Source organism: Ochotona princeps, chromosome 20, assembly GCF_030435755.1.
Source record: "Ochotona princeps isolate mOchPri1 chromosome 20, mOchPri1.hap1, whole genome shotgun sequence".
Lineage (NCBI taxonomy): Eukaryota > Metazoa > Chordata > Mammalia > Lagomorpha > Ochotonidae > Ochotona > Ochotona princeps.
This window is the reverse complement of record NC_080851.1, coordinates 6,156,844-6,184,817: the sequence shown is the minus strand read 5'-3', so window position 1 is coordinate 6,184,817 and position 27,974 is coordinate 6,156,844. Positions and strand designations below refer to the sequence as shown.

General features: G+C 40.8%; 1 protein-coding gene across 5 annotated transcripts in view; it reads left to right on the top strand.

Moving 5' to 3' along the window:
- Positions 1–27,345, top strand: part of ELAPOR2 (endosome-lysosome associated apoptosis and autophagy regulator family member 2) — a 117,798-nt gene extending 90,453 nt beyond the window's left edge. For 4 of the 5 annotated variants that reach the window (XM_058678263.1, XM_058678264.1, XM_058678266.1 and 1 more), the window contains 10 exons: positions 201–338; positions 1,712–1,975; positions 2,657–2,830; positions 4,946–5,135; positions 6,733–6,829; positions 7,499–7,600; positions 15,845–15,971; positions 19,024–19,202; positions 20,157–20,322; positions 27,074–27,345. In XM_058678263.1, the coding sequence (XP_058534246.1) occupies positions 201–338; positions 1,712–1,975; positions 2,657–2,830; positions 4,946–5,135; positions 6,733–6,829; positions 7,499–7,600; positions 15,845–15,971; positions 19,024–19,202; positions 20,157–20,322; positions 27,074–27,133 (1,497 nt within the window). In that variant the 3' untranslated portion in view covers positions 27,134–27,345. Of the gene's footprint in view, positions 1–200; positions 339–1,711; positions 1,976–2,656; positions 2,831–4,945; positions 5,136–6,732; positions 6,830–7,498; positions 7,601–15,844; positions 15,972–19,023; positions 19,203–20,156; positions 20,323–27,073 lie in introns of those variants that run through there. The other variant, XM_058678267.1, reaches the window with a different exon arrangement.
- Positions 27,346–27,974: the final 629 nt, after the last annotated feature.

Below are 27,974 nucleotides of genomic sequence, written 5' to 3'. Positions count from 1 at the left end.
CAGGTAAGCCTACAGTGACTTGTGTGATCCCTTTCAAGTTAGACTAGCAGCGTGGTTGACATATTGTAGTTGCTGAGTACGGCAGGAGAATTGAGAGTCACAAGCCTTAAAGGGTTTACTATAAATCTGAACATGCATTTGTGATGCATACACCTGCATATGAATGCGGAGTTAATTTGTGGGTTTCTCCTGTGTTTCAGGATATTAACAGGAAAAGTACCAATGTGGTGGAATCATGGGGTGGAACCAAAGAGAAACAAGCATATACCCATGTCATCTTCAAGAACGCCACATTCACGTTCACCTGGGCCTTCCAGAGAACCAACCAGGGTCAAGATGTAAGTTTCAGGCCCTTTTTGTTTGAACACAGAGGTGATGCCCCCTTGTGGAGGTGTTGCAAAGTGACGGTTCTCTTAGAGCTTAAGTTGATGTGAAATTCCCCTGACGGACACAAAACAATAATGTACAATTTGTTGCTACTAACAATACATGAAATGGAGTAATACAGTGTATATGTGCATTATGTAGAACTCTGAACACATGAAGGAAAGCATCATCGGGGGGATTTACCTTCGGAGCTTTTGGAAACTTTGCTAAGTTTGGTCACTTTGTTTCTCTCCATCAAAGTGACCTGACATTTGTCTAGGAACTGCTAACCATTTATGTTTCATTGTGGTAATTCAAATAATGTCTTCTGTACAGCCTGGAAAAGGTGTATCTGCACGTCACTGGGTTTTCTACACAGAATAATTCCCTCTTTTTTTTTTTTTTTAATTTTCTCTGCTGGAATAGACCAAATCCTCCCCTGAATAAATCCCACTGAGTGTTTCAACCTTAGCAGGGATGTTGTCGGTGGATTTCCCCAGTCATGACCTCTTGCTCAGCAATGGCCTTGACAGTTGTGTGGAAAACGCAGGACTCGTTCTCCTTTCTCTTTGGGGGCTGAGTGGGGAGCCTGTCCCCAGCTTTGACTGGCACTCCAGGTGTTCTTCCCGTTGTGTGTGGTGGGTGTGCGATAAAAGCCTACCTTCCCCTTGCCTGCCTTTTACCATTGCCGTGATGAAACTGTGAAGTAGCGTGGGGCGGTAGTGCTCTGTTCTGATGCAGTGATGTCCCCTGCAGGATGAGATTTCCCCCGCATTGCAAGAAAATTCTTACTCCCGATTCCAGAACCTTTAGGTAGAAATCAGATGCATTCGATTTGAGAAGAACCAGGAGATGGAAAGAGACTCAAAGAAGTGGCTGCCTCTGGATTACGCAGTTAGAGGACAGGGAGGACACAGTCTAGTCCTGTAGGACTGACGCTTGTGCCCAGCCCTTTCCACTCTGCCAGGCTGTTAATATTCTGACAATCAGGGGATTTAGACTTGCGCGTGGATGAACAATGGTGGGAGATAAAAACTGCCTCTCTTAAAATATGATGGTTCCTTTAGATGTGACGTCTATAGAGATACCGAGTTTTCCAACAGTTACGGCAAGCCTTGCAATTGTGGCAGAACCTTGTAATTCCATAAAATAGGCATTCGCTTCTGGAGTCAAGATTTAGAATTAAAAAAAAAAATACCAAATAGGACTGACATTAATCCATTGCCAGTTACAAGCTATCAGGGTGGAACACTGGTTATTTTGGTGATAACAGTATGAAACATTGATCTGGTTGTGCCACCAAACCCCAAGGCAGAAGCCGTTACTTTCTCTGCTTTCTTTTTAGAATAGGCGGTTCATCAATGACATGGTGAAGATCTATTCTATCACAGCCACCAATGCAGTTGACGGGGTGGCGTCCTCGTGCCGTGCCTGTGCCCTCGGTTCTGAACGGTCGGGCTCATCGTGTGTCCCCTGCCCCCCAGGCCACTACATTGAAAAAGAAACCAACCAGTGCCAGGAGTGCCCGCCTGACACCTACCTGTCCGTACATCAGGTCTATGGCAAGGAGGCTTGTATTCCGTGTGGGCCTGGGAGCAAAAGCACACAGGTAGGAGAGTGTGTGTTGCACGCAGCCCTGGGAAAGCACATGTTAGGAGAGGAACTCAGTGTTCCCCTCTGTTTCTCCAGAAGCCAGGAGGTTGCTGTCAGTCCTGAAAAAACATGTTTTACTTCATTTTCCTGTTTCCTTTCTTAACATTTGTTGAACACCTACCTCAAGCAATTGATATTCATGTGCTTTAAGTATGCTAGGTACAGGGTTTACGGAATACTAAGAAAAGCACTCAGATGAGAATGCTTTCCGAAGATATTAAAACTGATGTGTATTGTAGATAGCAAGTAAACTCCCAGTCAGGCTAACAATAGCAGCTGTATGGGGCGCCAAGTGTATCTTCCATGTTAAAGGCAAAGATAGGTGTTCATTTATGAGTGAACAAGGAAGTAATTCTACCTAGAATAGTGTAATAGGGGATTTTCACTATTTTGTAAAATACCTTCTGAAAGAATCTGATTTGAAAATTACTTTGACCTTTTTAGAAAACAATCTGAATCCTCATTGCCTATAAAAATCTACTTAGAATTTTTCATATTAGCATGGAAAAATAATTTTGGAACCAAGTTGAAATTACTGAAATGCTTTTTCATACTTGGAAGTTTTTCAGAAACATTTTTATTTTTGTAGCCACAACTAACACTTTGTTTCTTTAAATCTCTTCATCTTGAATTGAAGGACCATTCCATTTGCTACAGTGACTGCTTTTTCTACCATGAAAAAGAAAATCAGAGTTTTCACTATGACTTTAGCAACCTCAGCAGCGTAGGCTCATTAATGAACGGTCCCAGCTTCACCTCCAAAGGCACGAAGTACTTCCACTTCTTCAACATCAGCCTGTGTGGCCATGAGGTGAGTCCTGGCGGTTGAGGTGAGAAGTAGTGATAGTTTGGCCCTGATTCAGAAGGTATGGATGGAGCACTGAATTCTCCAACAACCGATGTCAGGTACTGGGCTTTGATTTCTCAAATCTTCATGACTTGCGTCCGCAGCTTCTTATAGCAGAGGCCACCTTGCCCAATTCCCAGGACATGAGAGCATTTACCCAACCAGGTGAACCCCAAGATTGGAGCCGCAGTGAAAATGCTTGGAGGAGTTCATGTTTTTGTGAAATTAGTCAGACTTTACTGTCTTTCCCCAGGCTTTTTGATGCAGGTGGATATGACGTGAGAAAGTTCTACTCTTTCTTATTCTTTTCTTTTCTTTTTTCTCCTTTCCTTTTCTTTTGTTTTCTTTTCTCTCTCTTTCTTTCTTTCTCTCTCTCTTTCTTTCTTTCTTTCTTGCTCTCGCTCTCGCTCTCGCTCTCTCACATCTATCTATCTATCTAGAGACCCAGGATCTTCTTTGTAAATCTTGGAACCCAGGGCCAGAGATCCCAGGGAACTGCTGTCTGCTGCTGCTGGGGCGGCGTCCTGGAGCCCAGGAGCAGAAAGAACTCTTTGCAGTGTGTTTGTGTTGCCTGGGCTCCTCTAGATTCCATGGAACCCACACTGGAGAGGCATCTTCACCAGTCAGCTCCCATCTGCATGCCATTCTCCTGCAGAAACACAGCAGCAGGAGGGAATCAGTCCTCAACACCTCTCTAGGACCCTTCCATCCAGGCAGGTCGACACCCAAAGTTAACCATCACATTTGTGCCATCATTAACAAGAGACTAAAGAGGTTTTGAAAGGGAAGTTTATCCAAAATGGAAGTAAGTTCTGCAGGGACAGATGTTAATTAATAGGGAGCCTCTGCTCAAGAATAAGAGGCTTTATTTTCAGTGGGAAAAATCGGAGCATTCATTGATATCAGGGATGGGCAGTTAGAGAACCAAATGTCCAGAGTCCTTATAAATACACAAAGTTGGAGTTGGAAATTAGCAAAGATGAAAATACGGTTAAGTGTGTCCTTTGCCTCTCTTATCCTGTGAACTCCTCAGTCTCTAGGTAACTCTGTTACAACGTGCTGTGTCAAACTTGCACAAAGGAAATAGAGATCTGCTGATCAAAGAAGTTTTCAAATTAAAAAAAAATTAATTTAATTTTACTTGCTGTGACATTTGTTCTATTTGTCGTCACATAGGGAGATGCAATACATTTGCTAAGTTGGTTAATCACTCAGTTCACTTAATAAATTAATGCATGTTAACTGGTAGCTGATACTGTTTGAAGATGTAAAAGAGATTAATTATGGTTCACTCTTGAAATGGCCTTTTGGCCTAGAGTTTCTTTTGGGTCTGCCACTTGGGTTTTGCAGCGCCACCATGTGGCCGTCTGCTGCTGCTTTCCCAGCCCCCTAGCAGAGGGCTGGATTGGAAGTGGAGTTGCGGGGACACAAACTAGCACCCACCAGCCAGCATCACAGGAGTTGACTTAACCTGTGTGCCACAGCTCCAGCACCCTGTTTTCAATTTTTAAAACTTATGCCTTCCAACTAACCTCTAACTGATTAGAAGAGTAAACCAATTATGAATCAAAGGGAAAGCTTCAGGTGACCAGCTACGTAGAGTGCCCGTGCTGTGGGGTTTTGCTGCAATCTACTTTTAGGGTTTCATGTTTTGTGCTACACATAGATCTACAGAGAACAGGGAAAGCAAGTGTTTTGTGCAATAAAAGCCTCAAAAACAGTTTCCTGGTGTGTTTGCATGTGTAATTGTTGAGTGTTTTTCCATAAGTTAGATGGAAGACTTTTGTTTCTTTAAGTTAGATGGTTTTTGTCTGGCTTAGATGAACCTTGTGCGGAGAGGAGTGGTGCAGCTTTAAATGACTGTAATTGTTTGGGTTGTAGCAGCTCTCAACACTGGCTGGACGTTGAAATTGCCTGGAGAGCTTTTTAAAAGCCTGTCTCCTGGGTCTCATGCTAGACATTTAAGTTAGAATCACTGCGAAGAGGAGAAATCCACCTTCCTGCTAGAATGCTAGGGTAGCTGAGAGTCAATGTAGAGACCAGCTTTCCACCAACCTTCTCCCTTATGACTTTTCCCAGGGAAAGAAGATGGCCCTCTGTACTAACAATATAACAGACTTCACAGTGAAGGAGACGGTGGCTGGATCAGACGACTACACCAACTTGGTGGGAGCGTTTGTATGCCAGTCAACTATCATTCCTTCTGAAAGCAAGGGTTTCCGAGCAGCCTTATCATCACAGTCCATTATTCTGGCAGATACATTCTTAGGTAAGTTCCCTTTTGGTTTATGTGTTGTGTGCAGAAATTTATTCTAAAATGTTGGAACCAACAGCTTTTCGTTGGTTGATTAAGGCCCAAACATAATGCCAAGTCATCACTTAATAGAAGTGGCTAAATGCTACCGAAAAGAGAATTTCTGCTGATCCATTTCAGTGAATACAAGAAGATTGTAAGTTTGTGTTAACTTACATGTGATGTTTTGTTTTGTGGAAGCCTATATTTCCCATCCTCTTCTTTAGGAATTTAACAGACTAACTACTTCTAAAAACAAAACAGGAACATATTGGCTACTCATTACTATGTCAATTAATTCCATAATGATGTAAATTTTTACTGATGGTATGCTGGAGCTTTTAATTGATCAGGATGATACTCTGCTGGCTCTGTCTTCAGACCAGAGAGAGTATACCTAAGAAGCCATTGAACTTGACTGGACAATAAGATGCTGGACTCTATGTTTAGTATATGCTTGCAATGAGGGAATCTCAACTGAACTTGAACTGTGGATATGCAACAAGGTGGAAGAATCCACCATGGTGGGAGGGTTTGGGGAGGGGTGGGGAGAATCCAAGTACCTATGAAAACTGTGACACATAATACAATGTAATTAATGAATAAAAAATTTCAAAAAAAAAAAAAAACCAGGAACAGCATCATATGTACTGTGTACCTGAATCAGAGTGCACGCCACTGGCTTTCCTTAGCTTTCCTTGCTTTGGAATTCAGATATTAGCTAGATGGGGCTGTGGAGTTGTATTCCCTGGGCACCCTTTCTGTGACTAGGATCCAGAAGGTTTAAGGAGAGTACAGATCTCTAAAGCAGGCAGTTCTAGGGACCGGGTTTATGAACACCTCTGGGATGGAGGTGACAATGAGATGCAGCCAGATGCAAGAACTGTTCCTGTAGACGACAGAGGTCATTAACATCAAGTGACAGCACCAGGAACACTCACAGGGCCTGTTCTCGCATCAGGGCCCTTGGGAGCAAAGGGGGCTCTCACCGCTTGTGGTTTGGTTCTGCTGGCCTTTGAACCTGAAGAGACGGACACAGTGGCTGGATTTCCTGCTAATCATATTAACAAAAATTTGGATTTACTTTCTACAAATAACAAGGACAAAAATATTCCTTTGTCAAATATATGTCTCTAATGTGAGTAAAAAATTATATTAGCAAAGTAGACCAATGCATGCAACAAATGGAACTGTATCATGAAAAATAAAATATGTAATAGTAAAAAAAAATAGTAAAAAAAAGTCACCGGAAAATGACAATTTCAATAGTAGACTTTTGAAATATTAAAAGTAGACTGAGCTTTATAGATTACTGAAATTGCTGCCTGCATTTTACATGTTCAAAATATAAGATCCAGGAAATTGAAATGACTTAATCCTCAGGAGTAGAGCTTTTTTCTTTTTATCTGGAGACTTGGGAAAGTTTCTTAATAGTATCCTGAATGCATTTGTTTAATACAGTATTTCTGCTAGGATAATAATTGTCAATGAAAATATATTTTCTATTAAATATTCAAATACTGGATAAACCCATTTCCCTATATGGCCTAAGAATTTCATTTTCAATCTCTAGGAGTGACAATCGAGACAACATTGCAAAATATCAACATAAGAGAAGATATGTTCCCAGGTTCATCACGCCCGGTTCCAGACGTGCATTTCTTTTATAAGTAAGTGAAGATGCTGCTCCTCCTGCTTTTCTGTTTGCTTAACCTAAAGGAACGTATAGCTTTATAATACAGTGTAATGTGTATACATGCATTCTATCTCTCTGCGTGTGCATCTGTAAAATTCCTCAATTCTGGACCACAAGTTCCTCTTGGCAGGGGAGATGTATGATGTCACCAGATATTTAGCATGGTAACTTACCCTAAAGGATAGTAATTGCCCATTGAATGAAGAACTCAGTAAAAACAAAATATATATAGAATATTTTGAAAGCCTCCTACAACTTCCCTCAAGTGATGATATACCTTTTTTTAAATAATGCAATGAAGAGTCTTCTTCGTGGTCTAGTCAGAAATAATTTTTAAATAATAATATCAAAATATTAGCATAACTAGGTATGACCTCTGTTCCCTTAAGAACTTTCTATTACAATTTTAGACAGAATTATAATAGCTTCGCCAAACAACTTAATAACGTCTATCATCTTATTTGTCAATTTTCCATAGGTTGTAAAAGCAAATGAGCTGGATGTGCATTAAAATTCCAAATTAATGAATACATTTTCTGCCTCATTGATTTGTACATCATGAGACCAATTATATCTATGATTGTTTTGACTTCTTATTCTGTATCGTAACTTTTTAAAGAAAATATCATCTGCTTTGCGATAGATCTTCTACGACTACCACATCTTGTATTACTGGCCGATCCACTGCTGTGAAAATGAGGTGTAACCCTACGAAACCTGGAGCAGGCGTGATCTCAGTCCCCAGGTATTCTTCTTGATTTATGATCAGTCCACACTTGTATTTACGGTAACACAGCATCACCCTGTGAATTTAAAGCAGAACGACAAGCGAGACATCCATGAGTTTGTGTTATAATATTGTGCTGGGCACCTGGCCTTGTCCCATCTCACTAGGGTCACGTGTCACTTCATGAAGAACAATTACAGCAGATGAATCACTGGACAATTGTGTGTTTATGTAAACACCATAGAGTATATTTACACAAGCCTGGATGTTATAACCAACTAAACATGTGGACTGTATTACAGTTTTATGGGACCACAATCCTGTATATGGTCTGTACAGTGCATGTCTGTACTTCATGACAGTTTCTTGTCCTACTTGCCCCTAGGGTCTAATATTCTTGCAAGTTACTTAAACAACATAGTTACCTCTACTGTTATATCCTTGTTTTAATTCTTACTGGTTAGCCCCAATTTCCTCGAGGGCTGGATTAGGAACTTTGCTGCGCTGCAGTTCTAGAATAGTGAAGATCTAGTTGGGTGATCTATATTAAAAATCGTCTGAGTCCCAGTAAAGTTTTAAGGGCTAGAGTAGATAGTTTATGTGATCTATTTCCAACTCTTTCGGCTTCTGACTCACAGTGGCATGATCACCAAAGCAGGTGAGACCTACAGAATGCACAGGTTCATTCATTTAGCTGGTTGATGTTGGGGCAGCAGCTACCCAAAGGCTAAATGTGCAGAGTACAGTTCACTCTGGGAGAAAAGAAGCCATTTCTGGGACTCAGAACAGATTTCAACTTCAAGAAAGATTATTGGTCTCTGTTTTTTTTCCATGAGTGACAAATATCTGTTTTTTTAATAGTTATTCATTGTTTAATATGTCAATTATTTGTAATCTTTTTAGGGTCAAGAGACCATGGATTATTGTTTGATTTACATATTTTTATCCTCGTTAACTTGGTAAAGAAGAAAATGATTGTCTTAATTTTGTTTTTGAGGATTTCACAAGAGGCTTTGTAAAATTTTGAGCTATCCTCTGCACGTAAACATTGGAAATTAGTGGCTGAACATTGCTCCCCTACGAGTGCATCCTAAGAAAATGCCCGTGTTAGCACCGTGGTTTGGAAGTTGGCTGGGGCATGTCCTGATATTTCACAGTAATAAAGGAAATAATCTCCCGACCCTAACAGGCACAGCTGCAAACCAGGCTCTTCTTCGTTAGCCCAGCAATGCTTTGGTTTCTCCTTTGGCCCGAGAACTCTTTACCGCTTAGAAACTTGAATTGTCTTGGCCAGGGTTTCTCAGGCATTTGCAGCAGAATACGTTGGGTATTTGTTCTTTAAATTTCTATATAATTTTTTGAGTCTACCCTTTTAGAAATTACAGAACCTCTAAGTGTTGAGCAAAGGAATAGTTTTAAAACAACAGAAAGCAATTGTGATGCATAATAAAAATTGAGAACCATTTATATGAACTCCCATTTCTGAGAGCTGGCCTATTTTTTCCTGAGACAGAATTTCCCATGTGGGTCTGTGTTTCAGTTTCCCGAGCAGTGGTGGACATGGGGGAATCATTCGCCTGTATTTGTGATAGAACTGTCACGGTGGAGCACCCTCCAAGCTCACGGCCCCCACGTGCTGCCCTGCAGTGCTCTGTTGAATCATTCTTCCATCCGGGCAGAAGGGGGAGCTCCGGGATCAGAACCTGAGAAAGAACAGCCTGTCCTAGAAGATTTTTTTTTTCAAAGCTCTGGGGTTGCATGAAGATTTCCTCCTGGGAAGAAAGAAAAATGTTAATAGAACCAGGTTTCTCAGGCTGCTTTTGACTCATTTTTCGAATTGTGGGGGAGCTGTTAGGATTTCCATGGAAGTGAAGGGTGCTAACCAGGTGCTCGGCCTGGGGAGGCTGCCTGCGCTGACCGAGAAGTTTCAGAGGGGGACGCTGGTTGTGCAGGAGGGATGCCAGCCGGGATTGTTTTTCTTGGCCAAGCATCTTGGCCAGCTAGGCAGAAGTGACTTTGGGGCTCTGCAGCTAGGTGGCCTGGAAAACAATGTCATGTGGTCCTCACCCCGGGGAAGAGGGACACGCCATTGGAGACAGTCAGTGGAGCAGGAGGAAAGGACAGGGTTGTATCCTGTCGGAAGCACAGGCAGCATTTAAATGGAGCAGCATATTCTCTGGGGTGCACACTCATCTGCCATTGGAAACCCCAACCTGTCTGTCTGGGCTGGAGGATAGGTTTCTCATTCCACGCAGTGTCTGGAGGAAGTGAGGCATTTTAGATCAACGCAGCATCATGTCTGTGGCAGATGAAACCTGACAGCCGGGGTGGACTGTGGAGGCTTTTCCAGTGCAGTTTGTACCCTGGGAAGGGAATAAGCTGCTGGCACAGGAGGCTGCTGATCCCCCTAAATAGATGTTCCTCTGGTGTCTGCCTTGGAAAGGTTTCACAAAGTGCAGTCTCAGCCTTAAGGTGGTCAGAGGGGCGGATGGATCTCCTTCCCTTGAGAGTCATTCAGAGCTGAGCACTGAGAGATTTTGGAGAGTGAAAAGGTCATAAGACATTACTAGAAAGCAGGCGGAGGGAGCCAGATTTACCCAGATAGTCGTGATGTCACAGCTCCTTCGGTTTCCGGATCCACACCCTGGGCTGCACCGAGTGGGAGCACTGAGACCCCGGCAGTCCTGCAGCAGCACAGTCAGGGGTGTGATGTCCCACCTGTGTCCCTCCTCCTCATGCTATTACACCTTCACCTGGCACGCCCACCGCTCTCCAGTTCCTCCTTGGTGGAGTTTGGTGATGAAAACACACAGACAAATGTCATTTTTGTTCTGGAGGCTAACTCAACTGATCTGCAGGCTGATGGAGCATTCTTTCAAGATGAGTCTTCTTGACTCAAACAGGAGCTGTCAGAATTTCATGTGATGAGTTAAAATCATCTCCCCCTTTTCTACCTCTCCTCCAGCTTACTTCCATAGTGTAACTGTTGGGCCCGTTCGTGAATAAGCCTCAAATTGTTTTTCCAAAGCCTTCCTATCTGTATAGCCCAGGAAATAACTGTGTGTCACAGAAAGGATGCTGCAAGGTTTTAGCCTCAAGCGTGCAGCAGCTGAGCACCAGAGCGTGGGGGAGTTATTCTGATTTAGTCTCTCTGGATTGGTCGCGGGGTCTCCTGCATGCCAGTGTAGTGTTTGGTCTTCGGGGAAGGACAGTTAAGACCAGAGTCTGTCTACGGTAAGAGCTAGAGAATGATGATAAGTTCAGTCAGTTCCTTGATTTCTTCCTCCTCCGAACCATTCAGGATGAAACAATGTGTGTGTATACCTGTGCAAGTTCAATTTCAGGAGGCAGTGAGACTCAAAAGAATAGATCAAGTATGTTCATTCTTAACACAGTGAAAACTCAGTGGCGTATGAGAGGGTTAAGGGTGTAGATGAGGACAGGCACAGGGCAGCATGCTGAAGAAGTGGCACTGCCAGGATATGGAACAGGCTTCCGACGTGAAGAGGTCATCTCCTGGCTTTTCGAGGACAGCGTTATAAAATGCTCATCTGGTTTAGGGGTCAGTTTTAAAATAGCATGATAAAGTTTTTTTATTTTCCACTGAAGAAAACAGAGTCCATAGGTAAAAGAAGTGAGAGAGAAGGTTGTATTAGTTAATTTAGTTGACTCTTGACTCAGTCTTTGGATAATGAAGCCAAAATAGAATCTTCACAAAGAGATATTTTAGATGGGCAGGCCATGAGTGGGAAAAGAGGCCTTCCATTTGAGCTTGGGCTGCTGCAGTCTGTCTCTGTCCTGAATCCATATGCCAAGATGCCACCCTAATGACAGCACTGAAGTGGGAGCACTAAAAGGTGGCGCCTATGGATGGGTGATGGAGACTTAATGACTCTGCTCACACGAGTATGATTACCTACATATGAAAGAGACCCCAAAGAGCTGTAGGTAGCACGTTGGCCATGTGAGGAGTACAGCAGCACTGTGCCATCTGAACACCCACTCACAAGATACCCATGTGTGCTGACACCTAGAACTTGGGCCTCCTGGCTCTAGAACTTGTTTTGGTTGTTGACTGTCCATCCAATTTTGTGCATTTTGTAGCAATAGGCAAACCATACTTCAGACATTTATTTACCAGGTTCTGGGGTGATCATAGAGCCCCCAAACTGTAACAGCAACAAGAAAACCCGCGGTTACAGAGACCTCTGCATTCTAGCTTTAACAGGCTAGAGCAGGAGGATGTGGTGGCGGCACAGGTAATAAAAGGAAAGGTATTTCATATATTTAACAGTAAACCATTTGCTAATTTTGCTGTTTGCTTTTTGTTTGTTTTTCTCATGCTATGGAAAACTACTTTTTTCTTCTGCTTTCATTTTATAAATGAGTCCTATTGAAATTGTTCTGACTGCATAGATCTTGTCAAGCCTTAGGGGACGTCCAGTTCAGACTGAAACTCATCTTGTAACAAAGGATCAGATTTTATATTTCACGTTTGAAATAATTCTTGAGGTAGAAGAATTAACGGCTTTCAACCGAAGAACATCTCTAAATAGTGAATTCTACCGAGGAAAGGCACTAAACGCAGTGGGTTGACACCCAATGGCAGCTGGGTAGATCACATCATTGCCTTGGTATTTTTGTAATTGTGGTTTCTATAGAATCCCATTAGTTTCAAAATATGGTGTGCATTATTAATATTCACTTATGCGTTTTTTGTAATATTTTTAAGTATGTTCTCTGATTTTTTTTCTGTTGTAACCGCCTACCAGGCAATAAATATAATAGACGTTCAAGTCTGATTAATTGCAAGAGTGAGGCAGTAGAGAGATGGGAAGGAAAGGCCTGGTGATGTGTAGAAAAACATAATCACTAGAGAGTCCATTTAGAATTGTAGCTGAAGTATTCAGAAGTGTGTACAAATTTGATTAATATTTTCCTTCTTACTACTAAGAGATCAGAATTCATGTATTTTATAGATACAGTGCTAAGGAGATAACTGTACTTCCCTCTCTGCCCACTTCCTCTCATTTTTTTTCCCCAAGAGTCACTATTCACCATTGTGCTTAGCTGTGATGTATGCTGTTGGGCTTCTGTTACAGTGTGTTATATGGAATATTGCTTTTGTTTGTGAACTCTTCATGCCTGCTTCGTCTAAGGCACACAAGCACTTTGGAAATACAAACGTGGCAAAATGCAGCCAATTTTTAATAACATAATTTTTGTTAGTGATTTTTTCAGTAATTTTCTTAACTAGAAATATAGGATTTACTGGAAGGCTGAAAATGGGGACCATGTATCATGAAAAACTTTGACAAAAGAGTTGAAAGAGATATTTTTTGGTTGTTCTTTATGAATTTGTGTTTATCTTTTTGCTGTTAGATATTTCAGGACCCTTATGCCCAGTTTCAGCTAAAATCTGCAGGAGGTCTTCAGGGGAGAACATGAGCTTCTGTGGCTTGATTTAAGGGAACTGGCAGCATTGCAGAAAAATTAAGGAAACAATTCTCCCCCTAATTGTGATGAATTCACTGGACCCTTTATAGATAGCTTTTGGCTTCAGTCAGCAATCATTGTGTTCACAGTATTGGCAGGTTATTTTTTAGCCATGTTCTGTCCATGTGTTCCTAAAAAAGGAAGGAGTCACATTGACGTAACGTGCTCACCTTCCAGAAAGCAGAGTTTCAGAAGTTTCCATCTTAGGCTGGCATCATAGCTCAGTGGGTTAAGCCTGCACTTGTACTGATGGCATTCCCACATTGGTGTGATGTTCTGAGCCCTGGCTGTTCTGCTGTGATCCAGCTCAATGGCTGATATGCCTTGAATGGCCCGAGTACCTGAGCACTACTCACATGGGGAACCTGGATGGGGTCCCAGGCTTCTGACTCTGGCTTGGCCCAGCTCTGGCTGTGAGGGAAGTGAACCAGCAGATGGAAGATGTATTTCTATCTGTCTTTGTCATTCTGTATTTCAAGTAAATGAAGTAGAACCTGTGTAAAAAGTCTATCAGAATCTGTCTTTGGGTTCGTTCAATGTGACCCTGCTTTTCTCTAAGCTGTGTCCATCAAATGCAATGTGGTGAAGGTTACTACCTCTGGAAGCATCCTCAGGCCAAGGAAACCTAGCATTGTAATGCTTTACCTCACTGAGCTGCGTGTTGACCTGTGTTTTCACTGTAGACATCTTCCTCCAGCCTCTGGGAGACACTCGGCCTGTGCATCACCGTGTTCCCTGAAGTGCCTTGCCAAGGTCTAAGCCTTTAGTCAGAAATCGCACCTCCTTACCACCTCAGGCCTTCCTCCAGCTGCTTCCAGCCTGTCTGCCCGGGATGGCCTGCTCAGGCTCCAGCCATGGCCTGCTCGTCATGCCAGTTCATCTCTGCACACACTCCTTTGCTTCCTCCTGTTGTTCGGATCTCCAGTGAATCTGCTACATTCAGTGTATCAGACATCACGGCCATCAACAAGTCTTCAAGAATTTCTTTTTCTCTGTATTTATGTCTGTGTTTTAAAATTTTAATACTTTTTAAAAATATTCACTTTGTTTTTTAATGGAAAGTCAGGAATGCAGAGAGGAGGAGAGACAGAGAGGAAGATCTTCTGTCCGTTGATTCACTCCCCAGGCAGCCACATTGGCTGGAGCTGAGCCGATCCTAAGCCAGGAGCCGGGAGTCTCTTCCGGGTCTCCCGCATGGGTGCAGGGTCCCAAAGCTTTGGGCCGTCCTTGACTGCGTTCTCAGGCCACAAGAAGAAAGCTGAATGGGCAGTGGGGCCTCTGGGATTAGAACCGGTGCCCATATGGGATCCTAGCACGTGCAAGGTGAGGACCTTAGCCACTAGGCTACCATGCTGGGCCCATACTTACTTATTTTTCTAATTTTTTTGGTGATATGTAAACTTATATGCTTATATAAACTATGGTGAAATATTTCAGCACTGATACAAATCGGGCAGTTAGCATTTTCATTTCCTTATCTTTTCTTTGTGTTTGATGCCCACCAGGGGATCAATAATAATATTTATATTATAATAATAATCATATAATTATTTTATAATAATAAAATATGTTATTGTGAAGGATAGTCACCCCACTATGCTGTGGAAGAACACAACTTGTTCCTTGTGTTTTACACCTGTTGTCCAACCTTTATCTCCTGCATCCTTCACACTCGTTTATCTCTCTCAACTGAGATGTCCATCAGTGGATGGCCTGCTGAAGACCGTTTGCTGTGTATGTCCAATGGAATATTTCAGCTGTGCAAGTGAAAGATGTGCTGTGATTTGCACCACAACAGAAGGAACGGAGATCACAGAAAGGCACTATGCTGGATGGCCTCTCTCCTGAGTGAGAGATTACAAAAATCCATCTGAACTTTAAATGTCGGTGTGTTTTAAGATAAAAACAATTTTAGAGATATAATTTACATACCACGCAATTCATTCACTTAAAGTATTCAATTCAGTGCTTTTATTATATTCACAGATTTGTACAAATGTCACTGTAGTAGTCAGTTTTAGGATATTTCAAAACCTCAGAAAGAAACTCTAGACCCTTTGGCTGTCACATCTGTGTGCCCTAGTATTCTCAGGCGTGAACATCCATTAACCCACTTTCTCTCTGGGATTTTCTGGTTCTGGACTTTGAATGAGTAACCTGGTCTGTGGGATTCATGGCTGCTTTGATTCACTTAGCATGTTTTTGAGGAATATCTAAGACGTCTCGAGTATCAATAATGCATTCCTTCCCTGGCTGAAGGACAATCCCGGCATTCAGATACATTGCCTTTTGTTTATCCAGTCACCTGCTGATGCAATGTTTGAGCTCTTTGCTCCTTTTGGCTTTTGTGAATAATGTTGCTGTGAACATTATGTACAGTTTTTGTGTGGACGTATGTTTTCGCTTCTCTTGGGTATGTACGTAGCCGTGGGTTGTCAAATTCTATGGTGATGCTATATTTAGTTGTTAAGGGGCTACCAGCCTCTTCCAGAGCACCACCCCCACCTTACATCCCCATAGGCAGTGGAGGAGGGGTCCAAATGTTCTGGTCACCCCCTCCTCCTCCTCACGGAACTTGCTATTGGCCGTTTTTTTTCTGGCTCGGGGCATCCTAGTAGCTGCAAAAGGTTATTTCATTAAGGTTTTGTCTCCTTTAGATATTGTTCTGTGTATGGTTTCTTCCACACCCACAGAGTATCCGATCGGCACAGACACATTGAGTCTGATGAACTGTGTGGTAAATGTAGCTGTTACTGTTTATTTCAGCAAGTGCCCAGCAGGAACCTGTGATGGGTGCACGTTCTATTTCCTGTGGGAGAGTGCTGAGGCTTGCCCCCTGTGCACAGAGCGTGACTACCATGAGATCGAGGGAGCCTGCAAGAGAGGCTTTCAGGTAAGAGCCAGACCACCGAAGCAGAACTGTGCCACATGATCGCTTAGTCTTGCATTGCTTGTAATACAGAGGCTCAGGGCACAAGCATGGCTAAAGATTTTGGTTAACTTCATACGAGGGTGATGCTAATGTGCATTTAGAATCATGTTCTCTGGATAGAACCTTTCCAACTCTTTGAGCTTCCTTTCAAAGTGAGAACTTTTACTGACTTTTCTGTCATGTTCCAATAATAAGGGCAAATAGTGAATGTAAAATGTTGCAGTGAATCTGATTGAGCTTTTACATTTTTAAATTAATGAATGAGCAATTCTGAGAGAGAGAGAGACAGAGACAGAGAGAGAGAAGGCAGATAAGTAGAGTGAGATCATTGATCTGCTGATTCGCTTGTTAAATGCTCGTGGCACCTGGACTGGAACAGGCTAAAGCCAGGAGCCTGGAACTCAGTGTGGGTTTCCCAAGTGGGTGGATGATGAGGCCCCTGGAATTTGCCCGTTGAGCCTAGAATCTGCCCCACGATGCTCTGTTGCAGGAAGCTGAAATGGAAAGTGGGACTGGAACCTGCTGCCAGGTACTTCGCTGTGGGATACAGCCGTCCAAGGCACCTCAGCGGCCATGCCAGATGCACAGCCTTCTTGAAAACTCATTTAAAATCAATTTGTACTTATTTGATTGAAAGAGAGGTGGACAGAGAGAGGGTATCATTTAGCTTTCTAGCCATTCTTCCATTTTGATCCTCTTTCTTGCTGCATCCTTTACAATTTTCACTTTGCTTGTTTATTTCCTCAGTTCTATAAAAATATCAGAAAGACCTGTGTATGTAGTGAATTTCACAGAATATAATTCTTCCATAAATAACGAACACAAAATAATAGCTGCACAGCTTCTGATAAAATTGTTTATACCAAATTGGATCTTAAAAATCCGTAGCAGGTTCTGAGTGTGCACTAAACCTTGCCTCTCCTTGTCAAGCAGCAGCAAAGCTTGAGAGACAGTCAGTTAAGCCAAGAAGAAATGTTTTAAGAGCTATCATCAGACTTACCTTAATTCAACCTGCAAAGAATCATTGCCACCTTTTTTCTTTTTTTTTCTTTTTTTTTTTTATTAAATTTATTCATTAATTACATTGTGTTGTAATTACATAGAATCTGGGATTCTCCCCCCTACCCTCCCCCCATGGTGGGTTCCTCCACCCCGCTGCATAACCATAGTTCAAGTTTAGTTGAAATTCCCTCCCTGCAAGAATTTGCCAAGCATAGAGTCCAACATCCCATAGTCCAGACAAGTCCAACTACTTATTGGGAAGACCCTCTCTGGTCTGAGGGCAGAGTCAGCAGAGTATCTTCCCGGCCACCGTTTTTCTTGTTGTTCAATGATGTGACTGAGTGAAGGGATGTATCTTTCTATTTAAACTAAAAATACTAAATAATGACAAAACAAATCTCACCAGTAGCTTGCTCTTTTTCTTTGATGATGTTTGAGGAACTTATTAAAAAGGTAAGAGTCCTGCATTTGCAAGCTTCATATAAAATTTGAAGCATTAAGACAGTGTTTGTATGTTTGTGATCATATGTTAGAGCTGCTGATTTCCATTGTGTGTGGTGCATTTGATAAAACCAGGTAAACTCTTGCATAATCTTTCTTATTAGAATGTGCTTCAAATAAAGGCATGCATTTTCTGTACTATTATTAACATTTGCAGATACAGAAGTCGTATTTGCATTTATACCCATTTAGCAAAAGTTTAATCACAAATATCCTCTTTGAAAACTTGCTGAAAGCTCTTTTTCTGAAACTTGATTGAAACTTTTTTCCAAAACAAATAAGATCCTTGGGGCTAGGATAATGGCTCAACTGGCTAATCCTCTGCTTGTAAGTGTCAGCATCCCATATGGGTGCCAGTTTGTGTACCTGCTGCTCCACTTCTCATCCAGCTCCCTGCTTGTGGCCTGGGAAAGCAGAGGATGGCCCAAAGCCCTGAGACCGTGTTCCTGTGTGGGAAATCCAGAGGAGGCTCCTGGCTCCTGGTTTCATATCCGCTCAACTCTAGATGTTGCAGCCATTTGGGGAGTGAACCAGTACATGGAAATTTTTCTGTCTCTCCTTCCCTTTGTAAAATCTGCCTTTCTAATAAAAAAATAAATCTTTTTGAAAAAAATAAATAAGCGAGTTTCTCTAGCATAGTACTTCATGACTTAAATTTATGTTTGTAAGATGTGAAATTAAATGTTAGGATATATGCTTCTGTTACAGTGTTGGTAAAAATGAAAAAGATCATCATGCAGCAGAAAAAGCTGATACTTAGTGAACCAAATTGTAGTATTTTATGTCATTTAGTGTCAGCGGATCTATCTCATAGAAACCCCCTCCCCAGTGTTTACTGGTCATCGTATATGCTCATTTCTATAAGGAACCATGCACACAGCACTCTGATTTTCTGTTTTGGGTCTGCCTCATTTGGTCTGTTTATTTTAAAAAAATTGGTGATTGAGATCCAGCATATTGACTTTAATATTTACTAGTTAGTTGTTGCTTAGAGTTTTGAAAATGTTGCCTGAACCCTGAAATCAAATCACCCCCTCTGGGGTGACAAGAATACTGGTGCGGGTAATGACAGTCCAGGAAAATGCTGCCTTTATTCTGGGAGGAGGGTGCAGCCTGTGTGACTTTGCTAAGCCAGCAACCCAGACCTGCTGGCCTTGGCACACCTCGTGTCCTGAGTCATGGATCTGCCTTCACCAGGAGAGAAGTGTGTTGGGGGAGTGAACCTATAGAAGGAATACGGCAGGAGTGAAACATGTTCCAGTTTGTTATATTAAAGCACCCCAAAACTTCATGTGAAAATATTATTGAGATCACGGATCCACAAAAATGAGGAAAATAGCTCCAACGATGTGTCCAAATGGAGTCATTTATTCTGCCATGTGAACGTGTAGGGAGCAATTCTGATATGACCATTCATGTCTTCCTTCATGATCTAGTAGCAAATCTGGTTGTCATAATTGACTCTGAGTATCAGTCTCATGTTATCTGTGTTTTTTAAATTTTTTTAAAGGAAACCTTATATGTATGGAATGACCCTAAATGGTGCATCAAAGGAATTTCTTTGCCGGAGAAAAAATTGTCAACCTGTGAAACAGTTGACTTTTGGCTGAAAGTGGGTGCAGGTGTGGGAGCCTTCACAGCTGTTTTGCTGGTGGCTCTAACTTGCTATTTCTGGAAAAAGAATCAAAAGTAAGTAACTGCATGGGAAGGACCAGAGAGTAACTACAGGGACTGTTTTGAGAGAGAAAAGGGCTCTAATCATCATATGCAAACAAGCAGTTCCTTCTGGGGAGGGATTTCTGAAGCAGAAAGCAAAAAGTAATGAATGCTATTCTAATGCTAGAAAGATAATAGAACATCAGGGTTGACTGAAATAGACCTATCTCCTATAAAACAAAGAGCACGGGAGGCTTTCGCATACTTAGGTAGATGGTAGCATAGCTGATGGTGGAAGGAAGATTTTCCGTCTTTTTTTTATGACTTCCTGCTGTCTTACTATCCCACCTGTGATTTCCAGGTTGCAAAGAAAGAGACTCAAACACCAGCCACCTTTGCGTTTGTTTGCTGACATCTCCAAGGCTCTGGGCTCGAATGCCGAGTCTAACTCTTGAATATATGTTGACTTGTTACATGACTTAGATCTTTCATAATGATTTATATCTCAGTGAAACTGTGGAAAAAATAGGTTTTGAATTATGTAGCAATGTTTACAGTATATATCATAGTATGCATAAAAATTAATGATATAGAAAGCAAAGACTAAATAACCTTCCTATTGGCTATTTTTGTTTTTGTGAACTAAGTTGAAAAACCTGATAGTGAAGTGACTTCCAAATATTCATACACTTTTTAAAAAATTGCATTCAGGTTGTAACATTTTTGTTTTAGTTTTCCAGTTCTTCATTATTGAACAATCAATCTGTACAAAGTGTGGTAGACATAAGTGTATTGCACTAATTCCCTGCCATCCTGGGAAGTATTCATCTGTAGTTAATTGATAAATGTGAACACATTTGCAAAGGAAAATTTTTATGGAACAATTATATCACATGACAGTTTGAGGAGCTGGCTACCAAAAATGTACATTAATCTATATAAAAACAAATGGTCCTTTTATGATTTATTTTATTTACCATTATTTAGACTGGAGTACAAATATTCCAAATTAGTAATGACGACTAACTCAAAAGAGTGTGAGCTCCCAGCTGCGGACAGCTGTGCTATTATGGAAGGAGAAGACAATGAAGAGGAAGTTGTGTATTCCAACAAGCAGTCACTACTGGGAAAACTCAAATCCTTGACCACAAAGGTGAGCACAGAATTTTAGCATAGTATTGCTAAGCACTCGTAAAGTATGGAACATACTCACTTACTGGTAACATTTATGAAAGCTATGTCATTCAGAATAGTTATAGATCCATGAATGTTTATCAAACAAATACTATTAGAAGTGTGTGATGTGAACTGAGAACAGCATTGTTTTTGTTGGTTAGCAAAGCAGCAGCAGCCTTCAATAAGGAGTTACCTGAGGATATTTTTGTATCACAGTAGCAGAAGGTTGTGCAACCATGAATCCATTTAAAAATCTGTGTAATTGGTAATTCAGTAGACTCAAGATAAAGAAAGAATAGACACACTCATATTTCCACTAAATGTACATTTATGTTCATATTTGTGTAGAGAATGGGTGGCGGCAGTTGTGTTGGGGTGACTAATGAACTAATGGCAGTGTATAGTCTCTTAAGTAATTCATTTTTGTAATAGTTTCCTTTTCACAAGATTAGTATGGTAGTGTCTAAGTTAAAAATGAAAAACAATAGAACTCTGAGGCTCATCCGTACTTTTTATTTTAGAAGATTATTTGATACAATGAAAACAAAAGTTATATCAACTATTGAGATATATAAGATGACACATCAGGTACCAACACATTTGTTGACTTTGGCATGCTCACTATATCCAAATCCAACACGAAACCGAAGTATTGTTTAAAAATATGTTTTATTGACTCTTCACCATTGATTTAAAATTTGTAAAAATAATTGCTTTCTCACTAAAGATTAAAAATAAGATGAAACAGAAGAAATAAAATGCATTTTAAATATTTATAGGGGGATACACAAGAGAAAGGATTGCATTTATAGCTATTTTAGTAGCCGTTTTCTTTTTTATTAATTTTGATAAATAAGTTTAGGGGATTATTTAAGAATAAGAAGAATTACTACTAATTTTTTAATTATTAATGTAGGGTCCAGGTGCTATGGAATACTAAACATGTAGTGACTATCCGGAACTGAGATGTTTGCCCTGCTAACAAACTAACAAGGTCTGCCACAGTTTCATGGATACTTCAGAAGATGTGAGAGTCTTGGTCAGAGAATTAGGAAGGTCCTATTTGCCTCCATTTTCCAGAGCCCCAGTTCCCACAAGGCTGCGTGCAGAGGAAATGATGGCACTGGATTGCCTTGTAAAGGAATCCAAAGTTGGGAACATGATTCTTCAAAACTGACAGGAATCTTGGTTGTCCTTCCATGCGAAGGGAGCTATGGTCATTATTGTACTGGCCAGATAGAATGCTTTGGGATGACCATGAGAACAGAAGAGGTGATTGAGATTATTTTTTTAGAACAGGAGCTGGGGCCATACTTTGCTCTTTTGGATAGATTTCTCAGTCAGTTTAAGGGAAATGACAAACTGTGATTAGAACATGTGGGATCGCTTCTTGCCTTTTGGCCAAGATCAAATGTAGAACATATGGTGGGTATGATTTAACTATTGGTCAGTTACCTTAAAGATGGTGAGCGAGCAGTACCAGGGTGTTTTTCTTCATAGGTAAGTGGCTTTGGGAGAGAAACGATTGTTAACATCCCTTCTTACACTGTGTTTTTAGGATCTAAGGTACCTCATGCCTAGCTGGTCCATATCATACCACATTTCTCTCTCCTTCCAAGCCATAGTGTCAGTATATCCTATTTCACTAAGCTGTAACTTCGCCTGATTTGTATTCACCCTGGTCCGACAGAGACAGGTATCTTAAAATCTTAGAGAGAGACCCACTGTGTACTCATCTTTTTTTCTCTCTGTAAGATTTGTGTATTTGGAAAGCAGAATTATAGATAGAGAGGGAGAGACGAGAAATATGTTCCATCTAACGGTTCACTGCTCTGGTGGCCACAGTTGTCAGAGCTAGGCCAGACTGAAGGATGGTGTTGGCAGCTTCTTTGGAGTCTTCCACATGGGTGGCAGGGGCTGAAGCACTTGGACCATCTTCTGCTGCTTGTTCCAGACTATTGGCAGGGAGCTGGATCAGAAGAAAACTAGCCAGGACTTGACTTGGCACTCAAGTGGGATGCTGGTGACACGGGCAGTTACTTTACCTGTAACATCACAACACCAGCCCGCATGTACCCAGTCTGTATCCTTGTTGACCATAGTAGTGGGACTCAGTGTGCACTGTACTTAGTAACTGATTATTTTTTTATCTAGGATTATGACAAGCTGACTAGATAACCATAAATGTAAACCAAAGCTGTGTTTGAACCTCTTCATCCTTTGTCTGGGTTAACTATGACCAGAGGTTGTCCCCAGGGACCTTTCGTATTGGTGTTGTAGCAAACAGGACATATCAAGCTCAGCAAGAGTCAGAGCTCTGGGTTTTCAGATAAATGTGTACAACCTATATAAGATGTGTGTGTGCATAAATCTACACACTCACACACAGGGGCTATTCAGAAAGTTTATCAAAAATGCTTATTATGGAAAGACAACATGGCTTTCAAAATTTCTTTGCAGCAAAGCAAACATATTTTATTTTCATTTTCCACTAAAAGCACCCCTTTTTAATGTATGCATACGTTGTGTTACATATAAGTTATATAAATTTTATAATATATAATTTCCCCCTTTTCAATCATTAACTGTGAAATAGCCAAGAAGAGATGATGCTTTTCAAGGAACAGCCATATTTAGTTCATTTCTGTGTAGTTTTCAGGATAAAATGTTTTACTACTCTGAAATTTCAAATGGTCTGTAAAAGTATAAACTTAATACATATTTGTTTGAAGAACCAAAATGGGTGACTAAAATAGGCTGGTCATACTGGAGCAGCAACACTTTCACGTGAACAGGTGTCGGCAGTCATGACACAACCACCAATAGAAATGGTCCGAGGTCACCAATAGAAATGGTCCAAGGTATTGCACCATCAGTTTCCAGAGGGAAACCAGTCAGTTCTTGGCATGAGTCCCAAGTTGCAGGTCTGCCCAGCAGTGGTCTTTTTTTAAATATTTATTTATTTTATTGGAAAGGCAGATGTACAGAGAGGAGGAGAGACAGAGAGGAAGATCTTCTGTCCAATGATTCACTCCCCACGTGGCCGTAACGGCCGGTGCTGGAGCCAGGAATTTGTTTCAGGCTCTCCCACACGGGTGCAGGGTCCAAAGACTTTGGGCCGTCCTTGACTGCTTTCCCAGGCCACAAGCAGGGAGCTGGATGGGAAGTGGAGCTGCCGGAATTAGAACCGGCGCCCATATGGGATCCCGGCGCATTCAAGGTGAGGACCTTAACCATTATGCTATCGCACTGGGCCCAACCAGCAGTGGCCCTGTGATTCCCAATTTAGTAGGCATTTTCTTATAACAAGGTGAATGTGTAGGTGTCAGGGAAGAGTTTTGAAAAATGTGATCCCTAACCTGAATTTAAAGAATGAATGGGATTCTGCAGTGGGGAGAGAGTAGACTGAACTAGGAAGTCAACTTGGGTTTCCTCATTTTGCAGTACCCCTTCCGTCATATTATAGTGAGAGAAATGGAAGTTTGCAAAAGATTCTTGGAAAACAAATCACAGGAAACAAAGAGTTTTTGTTTTTTACTGAGATGACTGATGTCACAAATTTTGATTGAAGAGTAATTCTAGTCACCATAAGTTTGTGTTACTTTAAAAGTTAGTTGTTGAAAAAGTACAAAAGCTGGAAGAACTATTCATTGGTATGTTATACCCGTAACTTAAGTTTGACGATATTTTCTGTAGTCTGTATCTCTCTAGTTCTCCATCCCTCTAGTAATTTATCAATCCCTCTCTTTAATTATACATTTGAAAGTAACATATACTTCATTATGCTTTATCTCTGAACACTTAGATAGATGAGAATTTGATATTTTAATAATTTTTGAGTGATGGGATGCACCGTAGTATACAGTATGAATTCTGAGGCCTGCATACACCATTCTCGCCCCAAACCCTGCCAAGTAGCAGAACACCAGCCTCACCTCTCAGATAATCTCATCTCTTGGCATCTAGTCTATCATCTCCAAAAGGAAACCCTGCAATGGTTTTTTAAACTATAGATTGTTTTTACCTGTTTTAGAATTTCACATAATTGCTTTCTCACAGTATGTCCTATTAAGTTTCCTATCCTTCAGAAAGATATCTTTGAGATTGATTGTCATGTTGTTTGTGTTAATTGGTAGTATATCCCTTTTTAACTCAGGAGTAATATTTTACAGCATGGATAGATCAAAACATGTTTATCTGCTTTCCTATAAATGGATACCTGTGTTATTTCCAGTGTTGAATTATGACTAAAACTGTTTTGAATTTTATTGGACATATTTCATCGTGTGAATTATTTAAGCTTGTTATACATGGTTTCATGCGAAAAGCTACTTTATGATTTTAATGACTATTATGTTGGATTTGCTTTGTCTCATATGTATTGTCAAATATGTTCTCAAGGCTATGGTTTATTTAATATTTCTGTTGTACTACAATAGGTTTTTGTCATTTATAGTTTATTTTTTGTTGATTTTTCAGCAATTTCTCATTTGATTTTTTGTTTTCCTTTACTTGCTTATTTTATCTTCATTTGGAAAACACGGTCAGACACTCTACCAGGTTGTGAGGACATGTGAAATTAGACACAGTTCCTTATCTCAGACACGTCACATTTGAGATCATCTAGTATGGCAAAAAACGAGAACAGAGCTCTTGGACAATAGAAGAGAGGCAGTGTAAGTATGGAAGGTAGTGATAAGATAAGGAACAGCTTCATGGAGAAGCTGGCTTTTGAGTAAAGTATTGAATTTAGAGCCTGAGAAAATATGTCTGCTGTGGTATCCTTGGTTTCCCAAGAGCCTCACATATTTTTCCCAAGGGAATTTATACAGGGATTATAGAAGTCACATTTCTTGAGTTCCAATCTGGTGTTTTTCCTTCGGCATGTTGGTGTTTCAGCATCTCTTTGAAAGGTGAAGTTACAGATAGAGAGGAGACACAGATATTCATCTTCCATGCTCTGATTAACTGACCAAGTAATTGCAATGGCTAGGGTTGGGCCAGACTGAAGCCATTAGCCAGGAGTTTCATCCAGATGTGCCACATGGGTGGCAGCAGTCAAGTGCTTGGGTCATCTTCCCCTGCTTCTCCAGGTGCATTGGCCTGGAGCTGGATTGGAAGTGGAACAACCAGGATTCACACCAGCTTCTATATGGGCTATCAGTGTTACAGGTGGAGGCTTAACTATCTGTGTCACAACATTGGTTCTAGTATGTTTCCGTAATCATAGTTTTATAATCTGTGTACTGGTCCTTGAGTCATATTTTTGGAATTAAAGAAAGCATGGACAGATGTAGTTATTGCCATCAAGTTCTTATAAGCTAATGGCACTACATAACACAAACACACACACACACGATCCAGGTATAATTATCAGTGGGAGAAAAACCTGATACGAATGCAAAGGACATGGAAGGTAGGACCCTATGTCCGCAGCATGATTTTACAAAGGGATTTTGGCCTTTCGTTTGCTATTGCCTTATGGCTAATCAACCGGGGCTTGCACCTAATCACCCTGGGAGCATGTGGCCTTGGTGAAAGGCCACAAAAACTTCAGATTTACTTGCTAGTTCACGGCTGATGGCGAAAGCCTTGCTTTTCAGTATACTGAGAACTGCTAGAAGGCACTTTTTTGATACATGGTGTTATATTCCTACATTCCAGTCCTGTCCTGGCAGTTCAGGGATACTTGATAAACATTTGAACTACCAAAGGCTGATCAATATGAAACTTCTGCAAATTCCGACAGAGCTAGTAAGCTGGAACATTAGGCATGTCTGCAGTCTGTTCTCTCAGGGGCTTGTCATCTTAGTAAAGGCAGGGAAAAGTGATATGTCGGTGTTTTTGATGTGATTTTTTTATAACTGTGTCACTCTACCCTAGAGCTCTTGACTTCTCCATTCAAAGGAAAGCAAACTCTAAAGCAGCCTTATCCGTCCTGACAGCCGTGCGACTTCTCCTTGCTATTCTTTTCTCACTTCACCCTTCCGCTTTACACATACAACTAACTACCTGCACCAAGGACTAGGCAACTCCTCTTGTTCATTTATTTATTTTTTAATGACCCAGTTCTCTTCATTTTAAACTTGTCTTTAGTCATGTGGTTTCTCCACCTTTTTCAATGATCATTAGGAGAAATTCATATTACATATTTATCTTTCTCTCCACTGAAGATTTGACGTTAATTGACTCCTTTGCAAATATATTTGTCAAAAAGCGTGAGTGATATATTTCAGTTAAACTTCTGATCTTACTTGTAAATATCTTTAGTAAGGGCACACTTGAAAGGTTAAAAAAAACAATACCTAGTGAATCTGAATGATTTTAGATCTGTTATTTTTCTCATTTTTCAACCCATGCAATCGTATGCTGTCAGTTCTGTTGACAAGGTTGTTGATTTCAGCACCAAGGGCAGGGGTACCCTCAGGAAGTGTCTCTCCATGGTTTCTCACAGGAATCAAAGCTTTCTTTTTTCATATCTGTTGTGATCATGCGTTTACTTCTATTTTGGATTTGTCTGTCTTATCTTTTGGACATCAAAAACATCCTTCAGGGTAAGTGTGCTTTTTGCATTACATTGCCACCATGCTTCAAATATAAAATCCTAATTACAGGCGGCATGCGCAGAGATCAAAATGCTTTTTTCCTTCTGGACATGTAAAGATCCTGAAATTTTGTTGGAATTTCAGTAAGATGATCTTGGTGTTTTAAATATTTTTTTTCCTCAGGAAAAAGAAGACCATTTTGAATCTGTTCAACTGAAATCCTCAAGGTCCCCCAATATCTGAAAAGACAGTGCTGTAGCCTTCAGACTAATGGACAGACAAACCTGCTACCGGATCTCACAGGACCGTATTGTAGGGCCTGTCCTGACACCTGTCATGTTGGTAATCTCACCGAGAAGGGCCAAGTTGCTGAAAAGGGAAGGATGTTGGAATGTTTGATTGCCTTATCACATGATCATGTACCTTGCCAAAAAAAAAAAAAAAAAAAAAAGAGAGAGAGAGAGATAAAGAAAGAAAGAAAAAGAGAAAGGAAAGCAGATAATATGGGTCTCAGCTGAAGACGAAGCTTAACTCAGGAAGAGATTTGTCTGTATATACACATATCTGAAAATCTAAGCCCACCAGTGCACTGCTGATGCATGCCATAGAGTTAATGGGTCACTTTTGTTCTTTATAATGTCTATGTGAAAACTGTGCTTTGGAGGGCAGATGTGAGCAGATGTATTGTGAACCCAGTTATGTCTTGTCTTTCTGTGTTTTGGGGAAGATTTGAGAACATTTGTAAGGTATCATTATTTTCCCATTATTTATTTTGCTGACAACTTAGACTATCTTTTTTATTAAAAATGGTGAGCAATGAAAGACAATAAATTTTTCATTTTTTCCACAGGGTATCTGTTCTTGATTTCAGAAGCGTAAGTAGTCAGTAAAGTTCTAGGAGGAGTTAAGAGTATGCTTCAGTTATTTTACCTATAATCACTTTTGAAATTCCATCCTTACTGGTAAGAAGGGCTTCATTGAAAGCCTGAGGAATCTTTAAAAAGTGACAGGGGAATCTTAAACTTTCCATGAGCACAAACAAGCTGGCCCTGTCCCCAGAGTCAACTGACTTAAAATTGTTTGT